The sequence below is a fragment of the Apaloderma vittatum genome, unplaced genomic scaffold, assembly GCF_000703405.1.
Source record: "Apaloderma vittatum isolate BGI_N311 unplaced genomic scaffold, ASM70340v1 scaffold5320, whole genome shotgun sequence".
Classification (NCBI taxonomy): Eukaryota; Metazoa; Chordata; class Aves; order Trogoniformes; family Trogonidae; genus Apaloderma; species Apaloderma vittatum.
In genome coordinates this window covers 11,428-33,063 of record NW_009694924.1, presented here as the reverse complement: position 1 = coordinate 33,063, position 21,636 = coordinate 11,428, and the positions used below count along the sequence as shown (strand labels likewise).

Below are 21,636 nucleotides of genomic sequence, written 5' to 3'. Positions count from 1 at the left end.
ATGCCTGAGAAAAGGACAATTAGTATAACCACAGCTGCTTCCAAGTCCTCAAAGCTAAAGGATCCCTGAGAAGGCAATAGGTAGGAGGAGGGGGAAGGTGTCCAGGAAGGCTTATGTCTACACAACCAGGACAAAAACCAGGGACACAGAGAGTATAACACTGAGACTGATTGATAAGTAGCAGAGTGCAGTGTTTACCTTTGGGAGAAAAACCCAGAGCTGTAAACATGATGAAATATACTCAACTCAGAAAAGAGGGCAAGAAAGAGGTGAAGACCTTGGAAACAGAACAGGGAGGCGAGAAAATAGTTGGCCAGAGTGCCAGAGAAACAGGTTGAAATCAGACTTTAGTGAGTTTTAAAAATGGAGAGTGGTTTTGAATCGGAATTGAAGTGAGGCATCAAGCCATTACCATATGTGATGGTAATCCTATATCCTGGGATAGGAAATTATCCAGAAAGAGACAACAATGATAGGTGAAGTAGACATTAAGTCATGGGCACAGATCACAACAGATACAGTAAAACTAAAAGTGAAGACTCTTTTAAAAGAGTCGGAGAAAGATGGATTTTTTCCAAAGGGACACTTCAGTATTTCAGACATTGATTAAGAACTTATTGAAAAGCCAGGGGCTGTGCTTGGCAAACCAGGGAGAGATTTAAGCAGAGATTCATATATTTATTTCAGTCGTTCTCTTCTACAGAGAACAACCACTCTGTGTAATTAACAGCATTAACAAGCAGGCAAAGGACTTGTGGGAAAGGACCCAGATGCATGTCACAAATGAAAGAAATGTGCTGGTGTCTGAAACTTCACTTCTGAACATCTCTCTTCCAAGGCTGCCGTTTCTTGAATAATTTCAGAAAAGGATAAAAAAAAAATCATGAGTGATTTCTTACTGTTTTGTAAAGGGCTAGATACTAATTAAGCGCCATTGAAATAAGAAAGGAGACTACTAAGAATTGGCAAAAAGCATACTAAACAACTTTGTTAGCGGACTTCTATTTATTTGGAAGAGAAGTAAAACTAGCAAAGGGAGCTACATATAGCTTGCTTACCAACAGACAATTCACGTCCCTTAAGTGCCAAACCTCCACATTTCTTAAGTGACTAAGATTATGCTGAATAAGCCAGTAGAAGCTCAGTGGCAACACAAATAAAAAGATTTTGATGCATGTATTTCTCAGTGGCTAGAAACAATGATATTGTAAGAAAAGAAGATACTGCTTAAACAGTTACAGTCTAAAACTAGGCCATCGCTGCTTACATGACCAATTACCAGCAAAGGAGTTGTATCTTTTAAGGAAATAATTCTTATGGGATCTCATTACAAAAGAGTACAATTAAAAATGTATTTGGAAATTGGATTTCCAAGGAAGAAAGAAAAGAAAATATATGTCTTGTCTTTACTTGGCAAAGGAAGACAAAATAGAAAATCCTGTATTTTCTTCTGATTGCCAGAAGGTCCAGTCTATAGTGCATATAAGAATTTGCTTCTGTTTAACACAGTTTAAGACAGCTAACAGTTGAGTGTTTTCAAAGCAAGGGCAACATGTAGAAGAGCGACTTTGCTTCCAGTACTGCATTTCTGGTAAAGTTAATTAATAGGTGTTTTACCAGAAAACACCTATTTGTTGTAAAGGAAATATTTTGGAGAAATGCTCTCCACGCTGCAGTTTCCCAGGCCTCAGGCCCCAGCAATACAGTGCCATGCCATGGTGGAGCCAGAAAACACCTTGGGGATATGAGAACTTCTAGGCTTTCCAAGATATATTTGTTTTAAGCTTTCTCCACTGCCACTGGACTTGGACATCACACGCACCCCACTGTGGGTGGCTTTCTGGCCTGCCAGGAGCTTTATAGAATCATAGAATCATTAAGGTTGAAAAAGATCTCTAAGATCACGAAGTCCAACCATCAACACAACACTACCATGACTACTAAATCATGTCTGGAAGGGTCACATCTACACATTTTTTTAATACCTCCAGAGATAGTGACGCCACCATCTCCCTGGGCAGCCTGTTCCCGTGCTTCATCACTCTTTCAGTAAACCATTTTTTTTCTAATATCCAATCTAAGCCTTCCCTGGTGCAACTTGAGGCCATTTCCTCTTGTCCTATCACTTGCTACATGGGAGAAGAGACCAACCCCCACCTCACTACAACCTCCAGTCAGGCAGCTGTAGAGATCAGTAAGGTCTCCCCTTAGTCTCCTCCAGACTAAATAATCCCAGTTCTCTCAGTCGTTCCTCATAAGATTTGTTCACTCAACCTTCCACTAGCTTTGTTGCCCTTCTCTAGCTCCAGCACCTCAGTGTCTTCCTTGCAGTGAGGGGCACAAAACTGAACAAAGGATTCGAGGTGCGGCCTCACCAGTGCTGAGTACAGGGGCACAATCCCTTCCCTGGTCTTGCTGATGCTATTCCTGATACAAGCCAGGATGCTGTTGGCCTTCTTGGCCACCTGGGCACACTGCTGGCTCATGTTCAGCCAGCTGTCGACCAACACCCCCAGGTCTTTTTCTGCCTGGCAGCTTTCCAGCCCCTCTTCCCCAAGCCTATAGCGTTGCCTGGGATTGTTGTGACTCAAGTGCAGGACCCAGCACTTGTCCTTGTTGACCTTCATACAATTGACATTGGTCCATCGAACCAGCCTGTCCAGGTCACTCTGCAGAGCCTTCCTACGCTCCAGCAGATCAATAGTCCCACACGGTCTGATGTCATTCTGCAAACTTACTGAGGATGCACTCTATCCCCTCATCCAGATCACTGATAAAGATGTTAGACATCTATGATGAGATTCTTTGCATACTCCAAAGTTCTTCATCAGTTTTTGGAAGTCAGCTTCCTAGACGAAGCGCATACTTCATTAGAACTACAAAACGAGGATGATCTTCCAAAAAATAACTTGAGGGGATTTTTGCTTTACTCAAAAAGTTGGAAAATGTTAGGGTTTGTTACAAACTAAAATAAAAAGTTGATTAGCCTGTTGGATTTCATACAGTTTTAATTATCTTATATTGTTTTCAGAAAAGGGTGTGTGTGCATGTCACTGGCAGGGAGCTCAGCTATCGAGGATAAATTTTCTTCTCATTTTGAAAAAAACTCATGATTTTCTATGAGTGCATCAGTGAGTGCAGATGTTACAATGACATTAGCAACTGGAATTTATTTACCTATATTCATAGAGACTATGAAGTTTCAAAACCTTCAAAAGCATGAAGCAGAAATAGAAAGCACATAATACAGCAATGCAATCATGCTTTCTTACAAGGTCTTTGCATGAAGGCTATTCTAACATGCAAGAGTCATGGCTGATGTCAGCAGGACCCATTATTTCACTAATCCTGCTGGAACATGTGACACCACTCTTGCTGAATGGGAAAGCACACAAGTGCTTTTAGACATCCCTCCAATATATTTTATGAGATCGTATAGAGATATTTTCTTCCCAGACTAACATGATGACTGTTACCCTTCTTGGAAAATGAAACCAGAAAATATATAGACTGGTAATGACCCATTAGCAAAAGCCAAGCATAAAATAAAAATCAAAGTAAGGGATATTCTTTGTGACAAGGAAAAACTCTTCAAATGTTCCTCAGCTACTTGCGCACATCTTAGCAGAATAGTATGCATGTGCATTATTTTAATTAATCAATACTGGTCACTTTCAAAACATTTAAAAAGCAGCATATTTGCTCTCCTTCAGAAAACATATTTGTTGGTCTGTGTGACCTCAAAATAGCATTAAAAAGAATGATTTTATAAAATAAGTCAGTCAATACAAGATGGAGACAGACTTAAGCTGAATTTCATGTAGAGTCTCAATTTTCTTTCCCATCTTTCAGAGAATATGGTCTTTACCTATCATGCACTGACAAAAGGCTTCATAAGACGGTAGGTAATGCTGTGAAAATGAGCAAGTGAGCTTATACAGTTAACAATGAGATTAAACGAACAAATGAGATTTACCAGTAATGGACTGATACAAAAAATCTGCCAGAAATTAAGTGCTTTGAGTCAGAGGGAGACACTACTAAGGTACTGACCAAAGTATCGGAAATTTTTTTCAAATACAGTATAAGCTCATAGACACACAAAAAACGGTGTCAGTAATCCTCCAAACTTTTGCCATGGCAGATGATACCTGGAATGTAAATGTCAGACCATCCTCTTGTAAAGCAGGTCATTGACACTAGATGCCATTAAAAGAAATTCACTTCATGTAACCACACAGGTGTTTGGCTATAAAGCCTGCCTAGCAGTACTAGTATCAAACAATAGGTCAAAAAATTTTTTTCTCGAGACCTCTGAGGTGCTCTGAAGGAATCTCTTCAGGCTGAAGATTGTTTACTGATGGATACTTTAGAGTAAATGTCACTGCAACTCTTAATTGACTTCAGACATAATGATGTCTTCCAGGCTTTGGTGATGCACCTAAAAATAAACGACTTGGAGTTTTAAACTGATTAGAAATGAGAAGTAACTTATCAAAAATTGGCTCAGCTCTTCTCTACTTTCATTTTGAGAGTTTAGACACATGGCCTTACAGAAGAAATGAATACATAAAAAGGAAATTACAAGTGAAAGACAGTTCTGTCGATAATTTACTGACCAAGGACTGAGGGGATCTAGGCTAACTTCCCAGCTCTCACACAATCCCTTTAGGTTTGGGTGAGGTGGTGAAGGAGCCCACCAGGCCTTGCCTGCATTTCCCCATCACCAGATGGGCAATGGATGTGCGGCTGGAGGCAGGACAGTGCCCAGAAGCAGGATCTTGTAGCGTTCTTGTGGCTCCATGCCAGAGGTAATAAACACTCAGTGGGGCTCCTTCCTTTGGCAGAGATCTGCAGGACTGTGGCTGTAACACTGGAGAACCAAGCTGGTGAGCCTGCACTGGACTGCATCACATGAACTTCCCAGTCCAGGTCTCCCGTAGCTTCAGGGACTCTGTTTTGTGCTCCGCTGCACAAGGTAAACATGCCCTCAGATTTCCAGCTGTTCTGCGGTAGCACTTCTGTATCACACTGGGATAATTTGATGACACGTTTATTAACATCCGTGAGACTGGATGCATGGAAGATGACTGCCATATAAGCACAGAGGCAAAACCTAAAAGTTCAAAGCAAGTGAGTTTGACAGCTCCTGAATTCTGCTGCTGCCCTACTGGGAAGAACGCAGTGACTGTCCTCAGACTGGTCAGCGTAACAGGTGCTACCTTTGGATTTCACACTTACATTTGTCTGATGCCTGGCCTGAGGATAACCTCAAGCATAAAAGTCAGGACCAAGATGAGAGTTGCAGCACTGGAGTACAAAATGATGTCTGGTGGAATTTAATTTGGGTTTCAAATTAAAGCTCACTGGAGTGAAATGTCTGAGGAAGGCTCTCTGCAGGCAGGTTCATAAGCAGCATGTGTGCTACAGGCAGGAATCGTAATAGTAGACAACCTCCTGGAAATCTTTGTATATGGTGTAGAAAACTGCTGGTTTTTACGTTTAAAATTACCACAGGAGTTAACACTTAGAAAAGGGAAAGGAATAATGCCGTCATGAATGTCTAATTAATGACAACTGCCAGAAAAGCTCTTCTTTTGCCAGTAACAAATGGACGTCTATGGCGGTTATTTCTCACTTTAAATACCTAATCTGATATTATATTTCAGCTCAAAGAACTAAACGAGAAAAGATGCTGTAATCTAATCATACCACAATCCAGGTGACATCTGTACTAGGCAGAATGCTGTTGTTATTCTGCTATCTAGTTGCTGTTGCTGAGAATGATGAAGCAGCGAAATTACATTTTCCCATTATTATTTCCAGACACTCTCTGGCAGTGGTTTGTTGACTCTAATAAAGCTTCAGACAAAGCTGTCAGCAGAGGAAATGGCAGAAGGGGAGCAAGGAACAGCCTCCACAACAACAAATCTAAAGTCTCGGTGATAGATTGTGCATTTTCTGATAAAATTTAATGTGGAGGTTTCAGAATCCATCGTAAAGCTGCAGCTGAGTTCTAGAGAGACACATGTGTTCTCTCAACTCATGATGCTTAAGACTTTGACAAACATAAACATATTATGAAGGATTAAAGAGTCAGAAGCCTTACCTGCTATAGTGTTGAGGAACATCAAGTATTCAAAGTTAGATATCTCCCGTCTCTGCCAGCGCTGAGTCATGTTCGAGGATTTATAAAGCTGTCGGGGAGTGGCCAGAGAGATTCTCCTAGGAAATACATTTAAAGAATGACTTTTTTAAGAGTCTCATTAAATGTTAAGATGTAGGGCAATATTATTAGTGTGATTAATTTCAGATTCTCTCAGAGGCTTTTTTATTTCATTTAATGAAGTCAAGAAGACACTATTACCCTTATTTGAGAAATTACTAAAATTAAGATCTGCATTTTATTTTACCAGTACTACAGCATCGTAATAATTCAGGATAATATATTTTGTGTTTTATTTTATTGTGAATCTAGTTAAAAGACTGGAAGTAAAAGAAACTGCAGACGTCCTGGTGCCTGGCTTGTCCCGCAGGAATAAAAGAGAAATACCATTTCCCTTTTTCAAAAGGATACATTGAGATAAGTTCATTAAGGTGAGTGAGTGAGTGATAGTATCATATATTTCCAGCACATGGGTTGAAGATATTTATTCCACAATCTGTGCACCTTCTCCACGGTCAGTTACCCATGATCCCTTCCCTATATCCCAGTAAGCTTCAAGATTTCTATCTATAGCCTGCTTTCTGAAAGAAACAAGGTTTATTCAATTATCTGCTCACACATCCATCTGTCTGTCTTTCCATAATAACTTCTGAACTGCATTTCATTCATATTTGGAATAGGAGTAGAAGCTTCTAAGATACTCAATTTACACATATTTTCTAAAACTTACATGACTGGATAAAGCAGAAAGAACAAAATCACTGCGCCAAGGAAGCTAAAAGCAAAAAACCTTCATCTTTTCTATATTCAGTTTGACAACATCACAATAACTAAATACCATGCATCTAGTTCTACATTACCCTTAGTATATACCATCCCTGGCTGGTAAAATATAGGGGACTAGATTCAGTGTAGACTAATGCATTAAATCTGTAATAAGCAGAAGTAGTCTCACTGTTCTCAACTTGTTTCTAGAAAAAATAGTCCTTGATGAACAAAAGAGACAGGGAAAATCTTTGGAGGGAGAAAAAATCATCCTTTCAGATCCTTTTACAGAAATTGAAATCTTACAAATCTCAAAACAAAGAAAGTGTTTATATCTGTCAAAAACAGAAAGAGGAGCCCTAACATGTAGCTTATTAATGAATTTAAAGAATATATATCTAGCATTTATACAGCTTGTCAAGTTTAAATAGGAGCACTCGATGCTTCAGCCTTCAGTTGCACATTAAACACAAGTGTACTATTTCTAGACTCTGAATGCTGAGCACTGTCTTAAAAGAATATACAAGGTGTCAAATTGGGCAGTGATTACAAAAATGAAGACCATCTATTTCTAATGATATTTACACATAATCCTACACATCCACTAAATCCTATTTCTAGAGAAAGGATGAATAGTGCTATGTGATTGGAGTGTACAGTTATCATATATCTCTAAATTGTCAATATGTAGGCTGTCAGTGTCTGATATACTTAGATTTACAAGTTAGGCATAGAAAAATGACTGTGCAGTTGCAGGTGCACTTTCTTATTTTTTTTTTAATCTCTGTATTTACTCAAAATGGCAGTACATAAGGTCTTGCCAGCTTGGTTAGCCTTATTTTGCAGTAGACTCTAGGTTGTCAATGGTAAATATATTTTACTAGTACACAGGAGACACTATGAAATTTTTTTAATTATTTCTCTTACACTTCTTCTGAACAATTTATCTAAAGACTTATCTGAATGTAATCATACTTTAAATCGCATTTTATAGGACAACAATTACTTTTACAGTGGAACTCTCAAAGTATTGTTCCCAGTAAACTGTGACTAATGCTACACATAAATTAATAAATACAGAAAATAAAAATGCTAAAGAGATCATTAAATTTACGAGCATTTGTTACAGACCTCCTGTCTCTCTCACGACAAAACAACGTTTATACATCAGTACAGCTTAGTAGATGCTTCTAGACTTTATGTACAATCTCCTAGGGAGCCTCAACAATCTATAAAGTGTCAAGTGTTGGACTTTGCATTTGAATGCCTGATTTGAGAAAACTCTACAGAAAATCAAAATATACTAAAAAAAGCTCCTTATTTACTCTGTATCTGAGGCGTCTGAGAGATTCGCAGTTATTTCAGCAGAGGCTGGAAAAAATTATGCAGAATAAATTGGTTCCACACCTGCTAGTTTCAGCTAACACAGAAAGACCCACTGTTTTGCGTTTTGCTAAATCTACCCAACTTTGATCAAACCATTTCTCTCCTTCGATATGCCATCACCAATACCAAGATGCAAAAATGAATGTGCTTCCTTTGCTTCTAGAGAGCTCTGAAATACCTACTCAAAATGGAAACTGCAGAAGACCCTCTGATGTACAAGGGGATAACCCAATTTTTCAAGTTTTTTATGCTCTAAATATGTCTAGAAAACCCTTCAGGACATTTTGTTGAGGGAAGGGATGTTATATATCCTGTATATGAAGCATGACCCACTGCTTTTCACAGTCACTTTTAATTTAGTTAGCTTCAATCCAATCTCATACAAAGAATCTTTAAGTATCTTGTCAAAAATGTAGCACCTGCATGATGTTTTGTGTTGTGTTGCTCCTGTTCAGATAAAAAAAGAGATTTGGGAAAGTCACTGTCTTCTGACAAGAAACTCATCGATATTCTCTTTTAATTAAAGCTCTAAAAGGGTTTTTTTATGCTTTGATGACATAAAATCTTCATTTTCCTACCCCTCTCCCTTCTCAAAATCCAAGCTCTGCAACCAGCAACAGCGAGATCTGGAAATCCATCACCAAGCTACTGATGTGGAGTAAGTGCCAGAGCTGAGCTGATGTTGAACATAGAATCATAGAATGTCAGGGGTTGGAAGGGACCTTGGCAGATCATCTAGTTCAACCCTCTGCCAGAGCAGGATCCCCTAGGGCAGCCACACAGGAACGCATCCAGGCAGGCTTTGAAAGTCTCCAGAGAAGGAGACTCCACAGCCTCTCTGGGCAGCCTGTGCCACTGCTCTGTCACCGTCACAGTAAAGAGGTTTCTCCTTATAATGAGGTGGAGCTTCCTATGTTCTACCTTATACCTGTTACTCCTTGTCCTATTACTGGGCACCAGTGAAAAGAGACTGCCCCCTTCCTCTTGACACCCACCCCTCAGATATCTGTATACTATAATAAGATCCCCTCTCAGCTGTCTCCTTTCAAGGCTAAACAGCCCCAGTTCTCTCAGTCTCTCTTCATAGGAGAGATGTTCAAGTTTGTTACTGTACCAGCCAAAAGACATTCTCTTTCAGCAAAATCTTCATTATTTGTATTTCTTAGCTATAATAACTGTACCCATTGTTTTATCTAATAGATTAACAGTCCATGGAATTTCAGTGGAAGGTGCTAGCACACGTTTAAGTGGTGAAGTATGACACTGTATCTTTTACCAATTCTTTGATCTCAGTATGCTTACAAAACCATCAGGCAGCTCACAGTTGGTTTCTAAGCTGTGACATTACCCTAAGTAAAAATGCATCAGTAAATTACACCTGAGGTGCTAGAACCCTAAAAAATGGTCTGCTCATACTGGAGTAAAAATGCAGATATTACTCCACCTATGCAGCATCATATGGAGCTGTAGAAATAAGTCAAATGAAAGGCACAGTACTGCCTGCACAGTACTGTATGGGATGGCGAGATCATAAGGAAACTACAATCAATGCAACGTTTCAGGAACAGTGAAAATGCAGTTAGCAAAGGCACATGAGTTTGATTACCGAATCAGTCCCAACTCCTCAACATTTGACTAATTTTAAGGATGTAATTACTTCTTTGTAACATTAAGCGCAGGCTTGAACACTTTGTTGAATCACAGCGTTAGAGAGGCTGTCAGGAAAGGTAGCAAAGAGGCTAAGTGGAGATGTTCAGAACAGCAGGTCTATAACAATAGAATAGATACCAGTTTGTCTGCTTCTAATCCTATGTGCCATTAGAAGATCATAAACACTACTTTTTCCTTCTACTTCCTTCTCTCTCTTTGTTCATTGCAGGTTTTCTCCATGAAAACAGAAATGCACTTAAAGTCCAAGTACTGCAATAAAAGTAATTTACTCCTTCAGAATGTTTCCATCGTGAACACAATTCTTTATGATAATGTAATTAACTTTAGATGAAATGTTGATCAAAGTAGTATTGCAGGAAAAAAATACTTACAAAAATAAAACTAAAGCACTTAAGCAAAACAATCAGAAAGATCAGCTTTTGTTAGAATATTTTTAAGTCGAGCTTAATCTGGAAAACGTCATAAAAAAAGATAACATTTTACTCAGCATAGCAGTTCCTTTTGGCTACTTGGCATAATTTCTCCTTATGTTAGTTATATAAATAAGCATAATTTTAAAAATTAGCATTCCAGAGCCAACATATTCATAGGAAGGGAAACTATATTCTAACATCAACAGAATATTAACTACAGGGAAGTTACAGAGCCAGACTTTTCTTAGTTACTCCACTGCAATCCTACTGAAGACAATAAGGGTATGTAGACAGAAGAAAAGGAAAAGCCATGATTACAGGGTCTTTACCATGCATAAATCATACAATAATTATGCAGAAACAAGAAAGAAAAACAACTTCACTACCATATGTCAGATTTATTCGGAAGGCTAGCAAGCCTATTTTCTATTCAAATTGAACTTTAATCAAAAAGGTATGGAAATAACTGCATATAATAGTGAAGCTGAAACTTTTCTAAATAATTATGTATCAACAAACTTTTTCAGACAATTATTCACTGAATAATGCACAAAGGATATGAATTTCAAAACTAAAAAATGTCACTGCAGATATGAAATTCTGATTGAGAAATTTGCATTTTGTTTGTTCTAGAACATGTGGCCATTTTTATTTCAGAAGAGAATACTATTACTTTTCATTTAGAGACAGCAATTCCTTTAATTTGAGTATTTGGAAGAGCAACGCTAATATTAACAAGATGCACCTTCCAAAGGAATGCCCCAACTTCCCCTTGATCTCAGTGAAAACTTGAGAAATTTGGCAGTTTGCCTAAGAACTTCAGCACATTCAGGAGATCAAGCCTTAGGCATCATGAGACTCTTGAGTTCACGACAGGGAATGATGTTCAGCTGAGATCTAAACAGTTCTCCAATCCTACAAATGCTTTGACACTTCAGAGCATTTCCACATTCTACACTGGGAGGAAACAAGGACAAGATGAGGCTTTAGTTTGTATGAAATGACTTAAAGGAATAGAAAGGCACATCCCAGACATTACACTGATGATTAAGTCATTGGCTTTTGGCCAAGTCAAGCCAAATGGAGATCTGAACCCAAAGCACCACACGTTTGTGAATTTCCTGCTGTTTCCTCAGTCCCTCGTATTTATTTCTTTTTCTTTCACTTTGACCAGAAATTAATCCTGAACCTAAATGTTTTTCACCAGACTTCTGCTGATACACCCTCAAAACCAATTTTGGGTCTGAACAGACATTTCTAAGTAAAACAAATAAATGGGGGCAGGAACTTTTCCCCCTCAACTCAGTGAAGGACACACAAAGATGACTTTACTCATCACTGAATATGAATGCTTTTATAACACAGGATCTGATAATTCCAGCCTTATTTCTGACCATATGCTGATTTGATATTGATGTTGATGAGATAATAAAAACTGCATTTGTCCCTAGTATGTGAAAATCTCTAAAACTGGACTTTAGCTGGTCTATTCCAAAATACATATCCTCCTTAATTCTGGAAACAGAAGAATAATGCATTGTACTAATGAATGGAAGAAATGTGAAAACTGTAAACCAGTCATTATACTCATGAGGAATGAATTAAAAAGCACACACATTCATATAAAATGCAAGTGAGAAGATATAAATTAAAATATAATTTTCTTTCAGCAAAAACAAAACATAGTTTAGTTCCATGACCTGCATAACAACCACAGCAAGGATGAATGTTTTTCTATAAATTTATAAAACTTGACTGAAAAACAGCCTTTCAAGAGATAAGGTGTAAGTTTTCTTCTGGTCTTTTACTGGAAGGTACTAATTTCCCATAGTCATTTAAAAAGTAACTAAACCTAATTTACAATACTTTTACTTCTATTCAATAATAACAGGGAATACAAGTAAGTAAAGGGTGTTGTTTCTGAAAATACGGTTTCATAACAGGAATAATGTTTTAGTATAGACATATTTGAAAATACCATTTGTATAATATAATAAACACAAAACATATAAACTATTTTAATTAAAGTACCTGGCTTGTGGCAAACCATAGCTGGTTCCTACTCCAACACGTGGTAAGCTGTACACAACTTTTTTCACTGTTGCTTGGTCAGGAAAATTAAACATAACAGAAGCTAAATGAAGAAGAGAAAATATGGACTAGTAAATCATCTGCAGAGGTCTGTTTCTCCACCTGCACATATTGCTTTTTAAAGCTCTTTTTTAATATTTAGAAAGAGAAGTCAATTCTACTTTTATCCTCCTGGGGATTCCAGTTAGAACAGAGACTCCTGCCACACCTCGTACCTACATATCACTAGCTTGTTAGCGTTTTAGCACTAACTCTCCCATTTTGCAGAAGACCTGGGTGAGGTATGCTTCAGAGGAATCACAGCTTACCACTAACCCATATAAATCTCTTACCAGGCTGGGAAGCTGTTCAGTAGGTGGCATGGCATTCAGGCTTCTAACCAGTGCATTAAAACACACAGAGCCAGTAACTGCTTAATTCACTTTAGCTGAAAACAAAACTTCCCCTGGAGCTCCTCAGGGCAAAAGACTGTTGACACACCTCACCAACCACTAGGCTCTCAGTCAGAGTAGCACACAGAGAAAACTGAGTGGATCCATTTATTGATTTGTTCCTTCTTACTTTAACTCAGTTTATAATTAGGAAAGAAAATATCCTTTTAGATATTTCACTAAAATATTTGCAGAAAACAGAGAGGGGTGAGATGACAGGAAAGCAAATTTCCTATCAAATATTTGAAGAATTTACCAATTGCAATGATCTGTTTTTATAAATAAATCACACTGCTGCACAGAAGGCAGTGAGATTGATTTATGTGATTGATTCTAATATGAAATGCAATGAATACATGCAAGAGTAAGCACTACTGAGCATAGACATAGGCACTTTATCAAAGGAAGCACAGAGTTTAAATTCTAAGATTAATGACATACAGATTAACTCCTAGTACTTTTTTATGCAACAGAATAAACAAAGACATACTTCTGTTTGCCATAAACACTTCCAAAGCTGTGTTCTGGAGAAGATAACGTCTTGAAAAAACAGCTCGAATCTCGCTGAACATCCATTTTCCATGAAGGCCTTCTGTATAGGCAAGGACCTTTAAAGAAAGTCAAGGTGACAGCTATTAGCAGGAGCTTTCATTAAAATAATGCACAAGAATATAGAAAATTTTATCCATCAATGAAGTACAGTTAATTGTATCTCTTTAAAACATAAAAAATATGTTATAGCATGAACTTAAATGGTTTTTAAAGATGCACTGAAGTATAGCTGTTAGAAGAATATCAGTAAGTACCAGACATGCCTAAGACCTATTTCTCATGAGTCACATCAATTTATTTTCCTCAAAAAAAACCCCACCAAAAAACCCAAAAAACCCAAACAAGCAAGCACAGGGTAATGGACACAGTTGTAATTCTGCTTAGGTATCTTTTCTTCCAACAGTGTGCATGGCACAGTTGTCAGTTACGTATCAGATAACAGATTTACTTCTGAGGCTCTCTTGTGCAACGTACGACCAAAACAATATAATTTGCTACTTATATCACAAATTAGAACTCTCTCCATTCATTAATAAATACAGAAATGAACTAGAACAGTATGCCGACACAATATTTTTTCTAAAGTACATCTAATACCCCAAACCATAAACAAAAATTAACAGTATTTTTGCATTTTAAAATGAGTGTGAAAATATTTTAAAATAAAATAGTTAAAAATCGGCATTGCCTTTCCAATTTGTCAGTTTCTCAAAGGAAGATATTGGTCCAAGACTAGATAATAATACCTAAACAATTTCTTTCACTTTTTTTGCACTGCTCTGGATCTTCGGAAAAACAGACAAAAAAGACAAAATTTAATTAGGAATCAGCTTTATTAATTTATTTTATCTGTGAATTACCATTCCATCAGTATCACACATTGTGGAACAACCCTTTTCCAAACCCTTTTTTATCTGCTGGCAGGCTGCCTTCAGCCTTCCACCTCTGCTCTGGTGGGCTTTGCCCATAGCTGAGACTGACACTTTAACCTAACGAGGAGTCAGTCGTTTGGGATGGGGACCAACCCCTCAGTACACTCAACTGCATTTCCTGCTCTCTGTAGGCTGTGCTTTCACCTGAGCTGCAGTTACCAAGCATTGGTGAAACAAAGAAATGAGATGAACACGTTCAGTAAAGGGAAATGCAAAAAAGATTTCAGATTGGAAAGACTGAATTTCTCTGTTCTCCACTAGATACATAGAAACTTCTAGTACACCAGCTTGCGGTGCTTTACTCACACCACTGAGGTCTTTGCTTTCTATAATCACGACCTCCCCCAACTTCTGAATAGTGAAATGTTAGGGAGACCATATGTTGCTGCTGTCAACGATCCTTCATGCTTGAGGTAATGGCAATAGTATTCCTTCCATTTTTTCACTGATGTAGCTTCAAGTTAGTAACATGTCTTCATACATGAAAAAAGTTAATTTCAGTTTGTACATTTGGTGTTACAAGAGCTCCATGGATTTTTGCTAATTTGCCCTCTGTAACTTTTTTCTCATAGCCATGATGAGAGATTTCAGAGATGATGGTAACAACAGCAACAACACAAATGTAGTTCGGCACACTGAGAAGTATCCAAATGCTAGTTTTGTCCTTGACAGTAACTGTACAAAGAAACACACTGAGCCCCCTGTACTGTCTAGGCGAGAAGTTGTTACAGACAAAACCTAGAGGAACACTGTGGCTGATCACACTGTTTCAGGGCTTGAGTTCTCTGAAGGATCCCCAGACACACGCAGAAGTCTATATGCTCCCTCCATTCAGTCACAGGCCTGTTGTGGAATTGCTACCCCACATGCTGAATTCTTGCAATGGTTAAAAATCTGCACCTTATTTTTACTTTTGACTCTGATGACTTCAGCTTCTGGCCACTAGATCTTGTGACACCTTTGTCTGTGAGATTAGAGAGTCTTACAGTATCAGATAACTTCTCCTTGTGTTGGTAATTACAGACCATGATCTAGTTACTGCTTAGCATTCTCTTTGATGACTTAAATAAAACAAAATTTCCTTCAGTCTTTCATTGAGATCACATGCTAGGATACAGCTGGTATCCTCTATGTGAAATTCAGACAGTTAAGAATGGAAGATTTCAGCACCTTCCTTCTTCGAATGTATTTTGCTGCTATCTGATATATGTTTTTGTGTAAATACACAGGTTCTTAACATACAGAGAGGAAACAGGGAGGAGAACGCTCGAGTTTAAAAAGCTAAAAGAAGAGAACAGTTTCCCAGAGAAAAGAGTTTGAAATGTGTATAGTTGTAACCAGATCTATAGCAGCCAGAAAACTAGCCAAAGAATTAGTTCCTTGACAAAACACCATGCTTCAAGAATCCACCTCTCATTTCAAAAATGTTTCTAGTTGTTCTATTTTTTCTACAGAAAAATGTTTAATACTGAACATATCCTATGTATTAACATTTTAGATGATTCACAGTAATACATTTACAATGTCTTGACATATGCCAATTTAGTTATTACAGATCAACACCAAAAGCTCATTGTACACTGACCATACACTTCTCGTCTCTTTTTTCCTCTTCTTGCTCAAGCATAAAGCAATTGTATGAAATGAATGAATGACTTAAGATAGCACTCCAGTAAAACAGTAGAAACGTAGGAAATCAGAGGAAAGGAGAGAGTCTACAATTCAATTACTATTCCCAATTACACTCTTCTTAACTATTAGCCCTAGAAATATTAGATTATCATATCAATATCAAATCATCTCAATTATTTCAGTATTTCTGTTGTATTGTTTTCCTGTCCAAGATATACTACTCATTTTTGTCATCCTCCGTAACATTCACCTAACACTATTTTCAAGAAATGCATTAAATCCTCTATTATTAGGTATCTACAGTTTACAGCAGAAATTACTAACATTGTTGTAGAGTTCATTCTTTTTGTTGTTATAAAAGCCAAAAATAAGTAATTTCTGAATTTGAATCCTTTAAAAGGTTTGTACTTTTTTTTTTTCCCCAGCATGATTTTTAGTATTTCACTTTCTCATATCACATGAATGACAGCCTGGCTATTTTACATTTTTTACAGACTGCATGTATTGCATATTTCATTATTCATAAAAATATGGAAATAACCACTTTATTCACCAAAAGGCACTGAAATTATGTTACCTAGTTATCTGAAGCCAAAATTACCATGTACTCCATCCAATATTTTGTTACTGTTTATATTTAAAGTCAGTGCTCATTATTTTGATAGCTTTATGAGTTTTTCTCCTAAAAACAGTGGTGAAGATTTTTTATGCTAGGCATGTCTTAATAGCTGAAAACTCATGACTAAGCATGGAATTCTAGATATGTCTTAAATATGCTGGTTTAAATAAAATAAAAACCAATCGGTCAACCAGTGTCTACATTTGAACTGAGCACATTTTCATTTTCAACTTCAGCTGCAATTGTTTAGTCTAAAGGCAATTTCTTTTTGTAAAACACTTTCATTTACTCAGAAATATGGGTAGGTTTTAAAGATAGTAATGGGACCACTGACGAGGAGTAAAAATTTTCTAGGATGCACTGCAGTAGAGATGAAGCTATCACCCTAGCAGGGGAATGGGAAGATTCTAAATCTCAGAGTTCTGTAATATGGAAAAACATCTAGCACTGATGCTTACTTAGATTAGATTAATAAAGTACCTTGGGATGTTCAGATGGAAAGCTGTACAAAAGAGAAACAGAACCAACACTAAAGTGTTTTCCTGCTTGGCTTAAATATGAAGGCCCTATTATTTTAATTTTGGATGTAATCCAGATGTCTCTTTTTCTTTCAATTAAGAGTCAAGATGGTTTTAATCATAAACCTACTTGAGTAATTATTCAATTATTGATAATGAATTCTTAATTAACAGCTGGAATTTTGAAGTATTGCATTAACCGAAAGATCAGAAATACTAGTTTCCATTATGCTAGAATCGCTGATAGATTATCTCCACAGGAGGAAATACTTTGGTATTGAGACTTATTTTTGATGCTTTATACCATTTTTTGGAACCTCATAGCACTGGATACAGCATGCAAAATGATATTCTGACCCTTTTCTTTTGATTATTGTTTCCAGAATTGAAACACTCAAAAATCAGGTGCTATAAAGAAATTGAAGAAAGCAGCCTGTACAAGTCCTATCTATTCTCAGTAGCTAACTTTATGGTAAGAACAGTCACTTCAGCTTGTTGTAAAGAATTGTTGCTTAGCGCTCAATATTCTTTTATTTTAAAATAGCCCTTTGGGGTGATTCATTAGTGCATATGTACATGAATTTAATCTACTGTATTCAATGGGAATTCATAATGTGTCTTTTAGAACCAGATTTTTGGTTTAAGGTATTTTAATCATAACCTGATTCCTCAACTAAAATATCAATTGACAACTTCTGTCAAGCTTTGTTTACATCTAGTGCAAGATACCTATATTTATTAACATATAATAGGACTTTGCAGTTGGGTTTTGTGTTGGTATTTTCTTCTATTTTCTAAGCACTTATTGCCTGCTTTCCTTCATTATTCTTTACCTTTTTAACTAACATCAGACAACAAGAACAGCAAAGGACATGGTTGTCTTGTACTTCTGTGTAGTAGAACCGGTTCACTTTTTGCTTCATTTCCACAGATACGTTCCAAAGTTCCTACAGATTACCTTTTCATAAAGTCTGCAAAAGATCCTCAGAGTCATGCTTTCTAAATAAAATGGCCATTTCCTGAAATTAAATGTGGTTTGGTTTTCATCTTTATCAAAAGAGCTTTGCCATGTCCTTAGTTTAGACATCAAAATCCCATCTCTCTGTTAGATGGCTCTGTTACCCAGCAACACAGGTATCGTCTTCACCATGTGGTACTTACTTAATTTTCTTTTTCCTCTAGAGATGCAAGAAACTTCTGTGAATATCCTTTTCCCTCCTAAGTTTACAGCTCCTACTCTTCAATCTTCTACCTTTCAAAAAGTTTTCAGTCTGCATTTGAAAAGATTTGTTTTCACTGAATGAGGTCTGTTGTGTCCTGGTAGCCCACCTCAAAACAACCCTTCATCTTTTTACTTGATTCAAAGGTTTGGAGACATATGCTTAAATACACTGTATCGTATATTGACAATCTACCCCTCGAGCAGTCCAATAACCCTCATAGTTTTTTCAGATCCCCTCAACTTTCCAGTGTTTTAAGTGTTCTGAATCGTCTTTAGTCCTGCAATGCTCACCAAACCCAGCATGTCTTTCTCAACACTGCTGATTATAGCTGCCACTATTATATTTATATACTTATGCACTATTTATATATAGTACCTTTTTTTGTGTTTTTCTTTTAACTAGGCTTGCACAGTTATGTTTTCTTCCAATACAAAATAAGCCCTTCTCATCCCCATACACAGTGGTCCTTCAGTTTGAATAGGATTTTTGTTCGTATTTCATCATCAGCTTTTGGAAGACAGATTACCAGCAAGAGCCATTTCAGTTACACAGCAGTCCCTGCACCAATGTTATCAAAATGAACAAAAGTAAAACAGCCTTGGTGTTCTATATTTCCAGGTCAGGAGCTTGCATATAATTTCTCATGACAGACTTTTCTGTGAATGTAGTTGCCAAGGAGAGAAGAGAAACTCTCTGAAGCTCCCTCGTCCATTCCTGTCAAATGAATATTTAATATTCCCTAAGGCTGAGAAAGTGTTTTTTACAATAAAATCCTGATGTAAACTTAAAAAAAAAGAGAGACACATTTTTGTTAGTCTGCTTCTACCCTCCTGAAAAATGACCAAACACAACTGTGATGGGCCTTAACTATCAAAAAGGTTCCGCTTGGGTCTTTTGGGTCTCTTCCTGTTGTCTGGTGGAAATTCTTATCTCCTGCTTTCTGTATAAAGTGAGCTAAAAGGACCATAATGAATAAGCTAAAATCTAAATTTGTGGTCACTTTATCTTTTTTGTATATGATCAGACAGGAAAGGAGAAAAAAGATGTCAAGGAAGGGAAGAAAACCGAAATTATCATTGTGCAGAAAGTTACTACCATTTATAGCTATATTTAAAATGGCAAGCAGTAGTACACTTCAGTCACAAAGCAATAGTTGATTTCATATTAATCATTTCATAATAGCCTGGTAACTGTGAAATACATGGAACTTATCTGGTTTTCACCAGTGTCTTACAGGAGGCTTCCAGATTTTTAACCTCTGCACTTAAAATGAGGTGCCTGTCAGTAAAATATGAAGTACTACACAAAAGCAAATAGATATTTCTTCAAAGAGCTCTCCAGAGTGAGCTACAGAAGTGTGCTTACACACCTGACCCAGGTGCACAATAGGCATTCATAAAATAGTTTAGCATTACTGAACGCTGTTAAAGGATATTCCTTTTTCAAGTGTTTGCTAGTATCAACATTTGCTTCAAAGAAAATGTGAAATTCTGAATGCAGATCTTCATAGGCTGAGAAAATGGTTCCCATGCACATACAGAAAATTTTCTTCTCCAGAACCATCTAACAACACAGAGTTCACTACAAGTACGTGGCAGACTGCATGTTTGCTTCGTGTATTCTAAATACAGACTGAAATGATAGACACTAATGGCATAGAACTCTCAGAGTTGACGAAATATCATATTGAGTAAGCATTATATAATTTCAAAATGTTTGATGAAGTACTAAATATGATCAACTTTCAGATTTAGCAGGAAAAATACTCATACACTGTAACAAGGGATATATCGTGTCAATATGAACAAATGCATAAAGAAATCCTATTTATTAAGAAATTCTAAAATTAGGTAAATTCAAATAAGGGAATACTTTCTATTTTACTTTTCTGAAATGGGAAACTGAAAATGTAAACAAGCAGGAAGGACAATTCAAATTAATTTAATATCCTAGTGTCTCAGTAACTTCTTATTCTACCTCGATTCCCATAGTCACATAACTATGGCAAGTCAACATCCTCTCTGCCTCTATTCCCATAGTCACATAAGAGGAAACACTTCTAAAATCTCACCAAAATAACATGTTATCACTTTCTCTTTACACACTTTGGTATAGCAAAATATCCTCAATTTCTCTTTACATTAAGATCTCCTCTCTACTTCCTTATAACATGCCTTTGCAAAAAATGTTTCTTTATTTGTAATCCTTAAAAGCTTTCCTCCAAGTAGCTCTCATGATACTCTGCTCTGCAGGATGAGCTGAGTATTATGTGCCAATATAATTTCTCCATTCACATCAGTTTTAAAAATATTTTTTAGAACTTTTTTTTAAAAAATAAATATTGGCACTCCTGCTTCATTTTTCTCCTCCTCTTCAGGGATCTAAAAAATGCAGATATTATTTTTGTGGTTTTGGGCTTTACTTCCTTGCCAAATTTTCTCAACTCATACTTCTACTTCCAATGTTTTTTTAAGCTTGAAGAGGCCCCTTTTCTTGAAACAGAACATGAGGTTCTGTTCACCCCAAGCTTTCCTCAGTTTTTTGTCTCAAGTCAGCATAACCCTTCAGTATCTATTAAAACAAAGCCCGTTCAGGTGACAGGAACAGATGATCTTATTCCCACTTTCATTTTCAGTCATCTGAAAAATTATTTGAAGTTCACTCATTTTCAGGTCATTTTCTTCTTTTTGTTGTTAAAATGCATTTGCATGTTATGATTTTGTGTCTGAGGAAAGTAGTGGAAAGGATATGGGTATTTCTTGAGAAACACAGAGACAGCACGGTTATTAGAGTGGAAAAAAACCCCTGCTCCTAGATATGGAAACACTGTTGCTAAATGTTAACATCCGGATTAAAATAATCCAAAGAGAATACTCTAAATGCATTATTTCTAACTCTGGTTTTCCAGAACAGCAATGCATAGTTTTAGATACAAGGGTAAGTGCTATTGACATAGTAAAATATTACCTTCGTAAAAACAGGATTCTGAATAATAATTATTTTTAGCACTCATTTTATGGGTGTTTCACATTTGTGCGCCTTTGCACTATTTCCCTTCTATACAACATGCCAACAGATTGTCAATTTAGGCAATTCCGGAAATGCCGGAAATGGACTGAAATTCTTGGGAAGAATAGCATCAGGAAGAAGATTTAGATCTTATCACCTTAGGAAAGGTAGGCAGAGACCTTTTTTTAGGCTCTACTTCCAAGCTAAATTCCAACAATTACTGTTTTA

The 21,636-nt window shown here is 36.9% G+C and overlaps 1 protein-coding gene across 1 annotated transcript in view; it reads right to left on the bottom strand.

The window, feature by feature from the left end:
* Nucleotides 1–13,495, bottom strand: part of LOC104273768 (neurobeachin-like) — a gene marked incomplete at its 3' end in the record, with an annotated part of 79,060 nt that extends 65,565 nt beyond the window's left edge. The window contains exons 1-3 of the mRNA XM_009869198.1: nt 13,414–13,495; nt 12,433–12,535; nt 6,110–6,225 (exon numbers count right to left, since the gene is read on the bottom strand). Coding sequence (XP_009867500.1) covers nt 6,110–6,225; nt 12,433–12,535; nt 13,414–13,495 — 301 coding nt within the window. The remainder of the gene's footprint in view (nt 1–6,109; nt 6,226–12,432; nt 12,536–13,413) is intronic.
* Between the last annotated feature and the right edge of the window lie 8,141 nt (nt 13,496–21,636).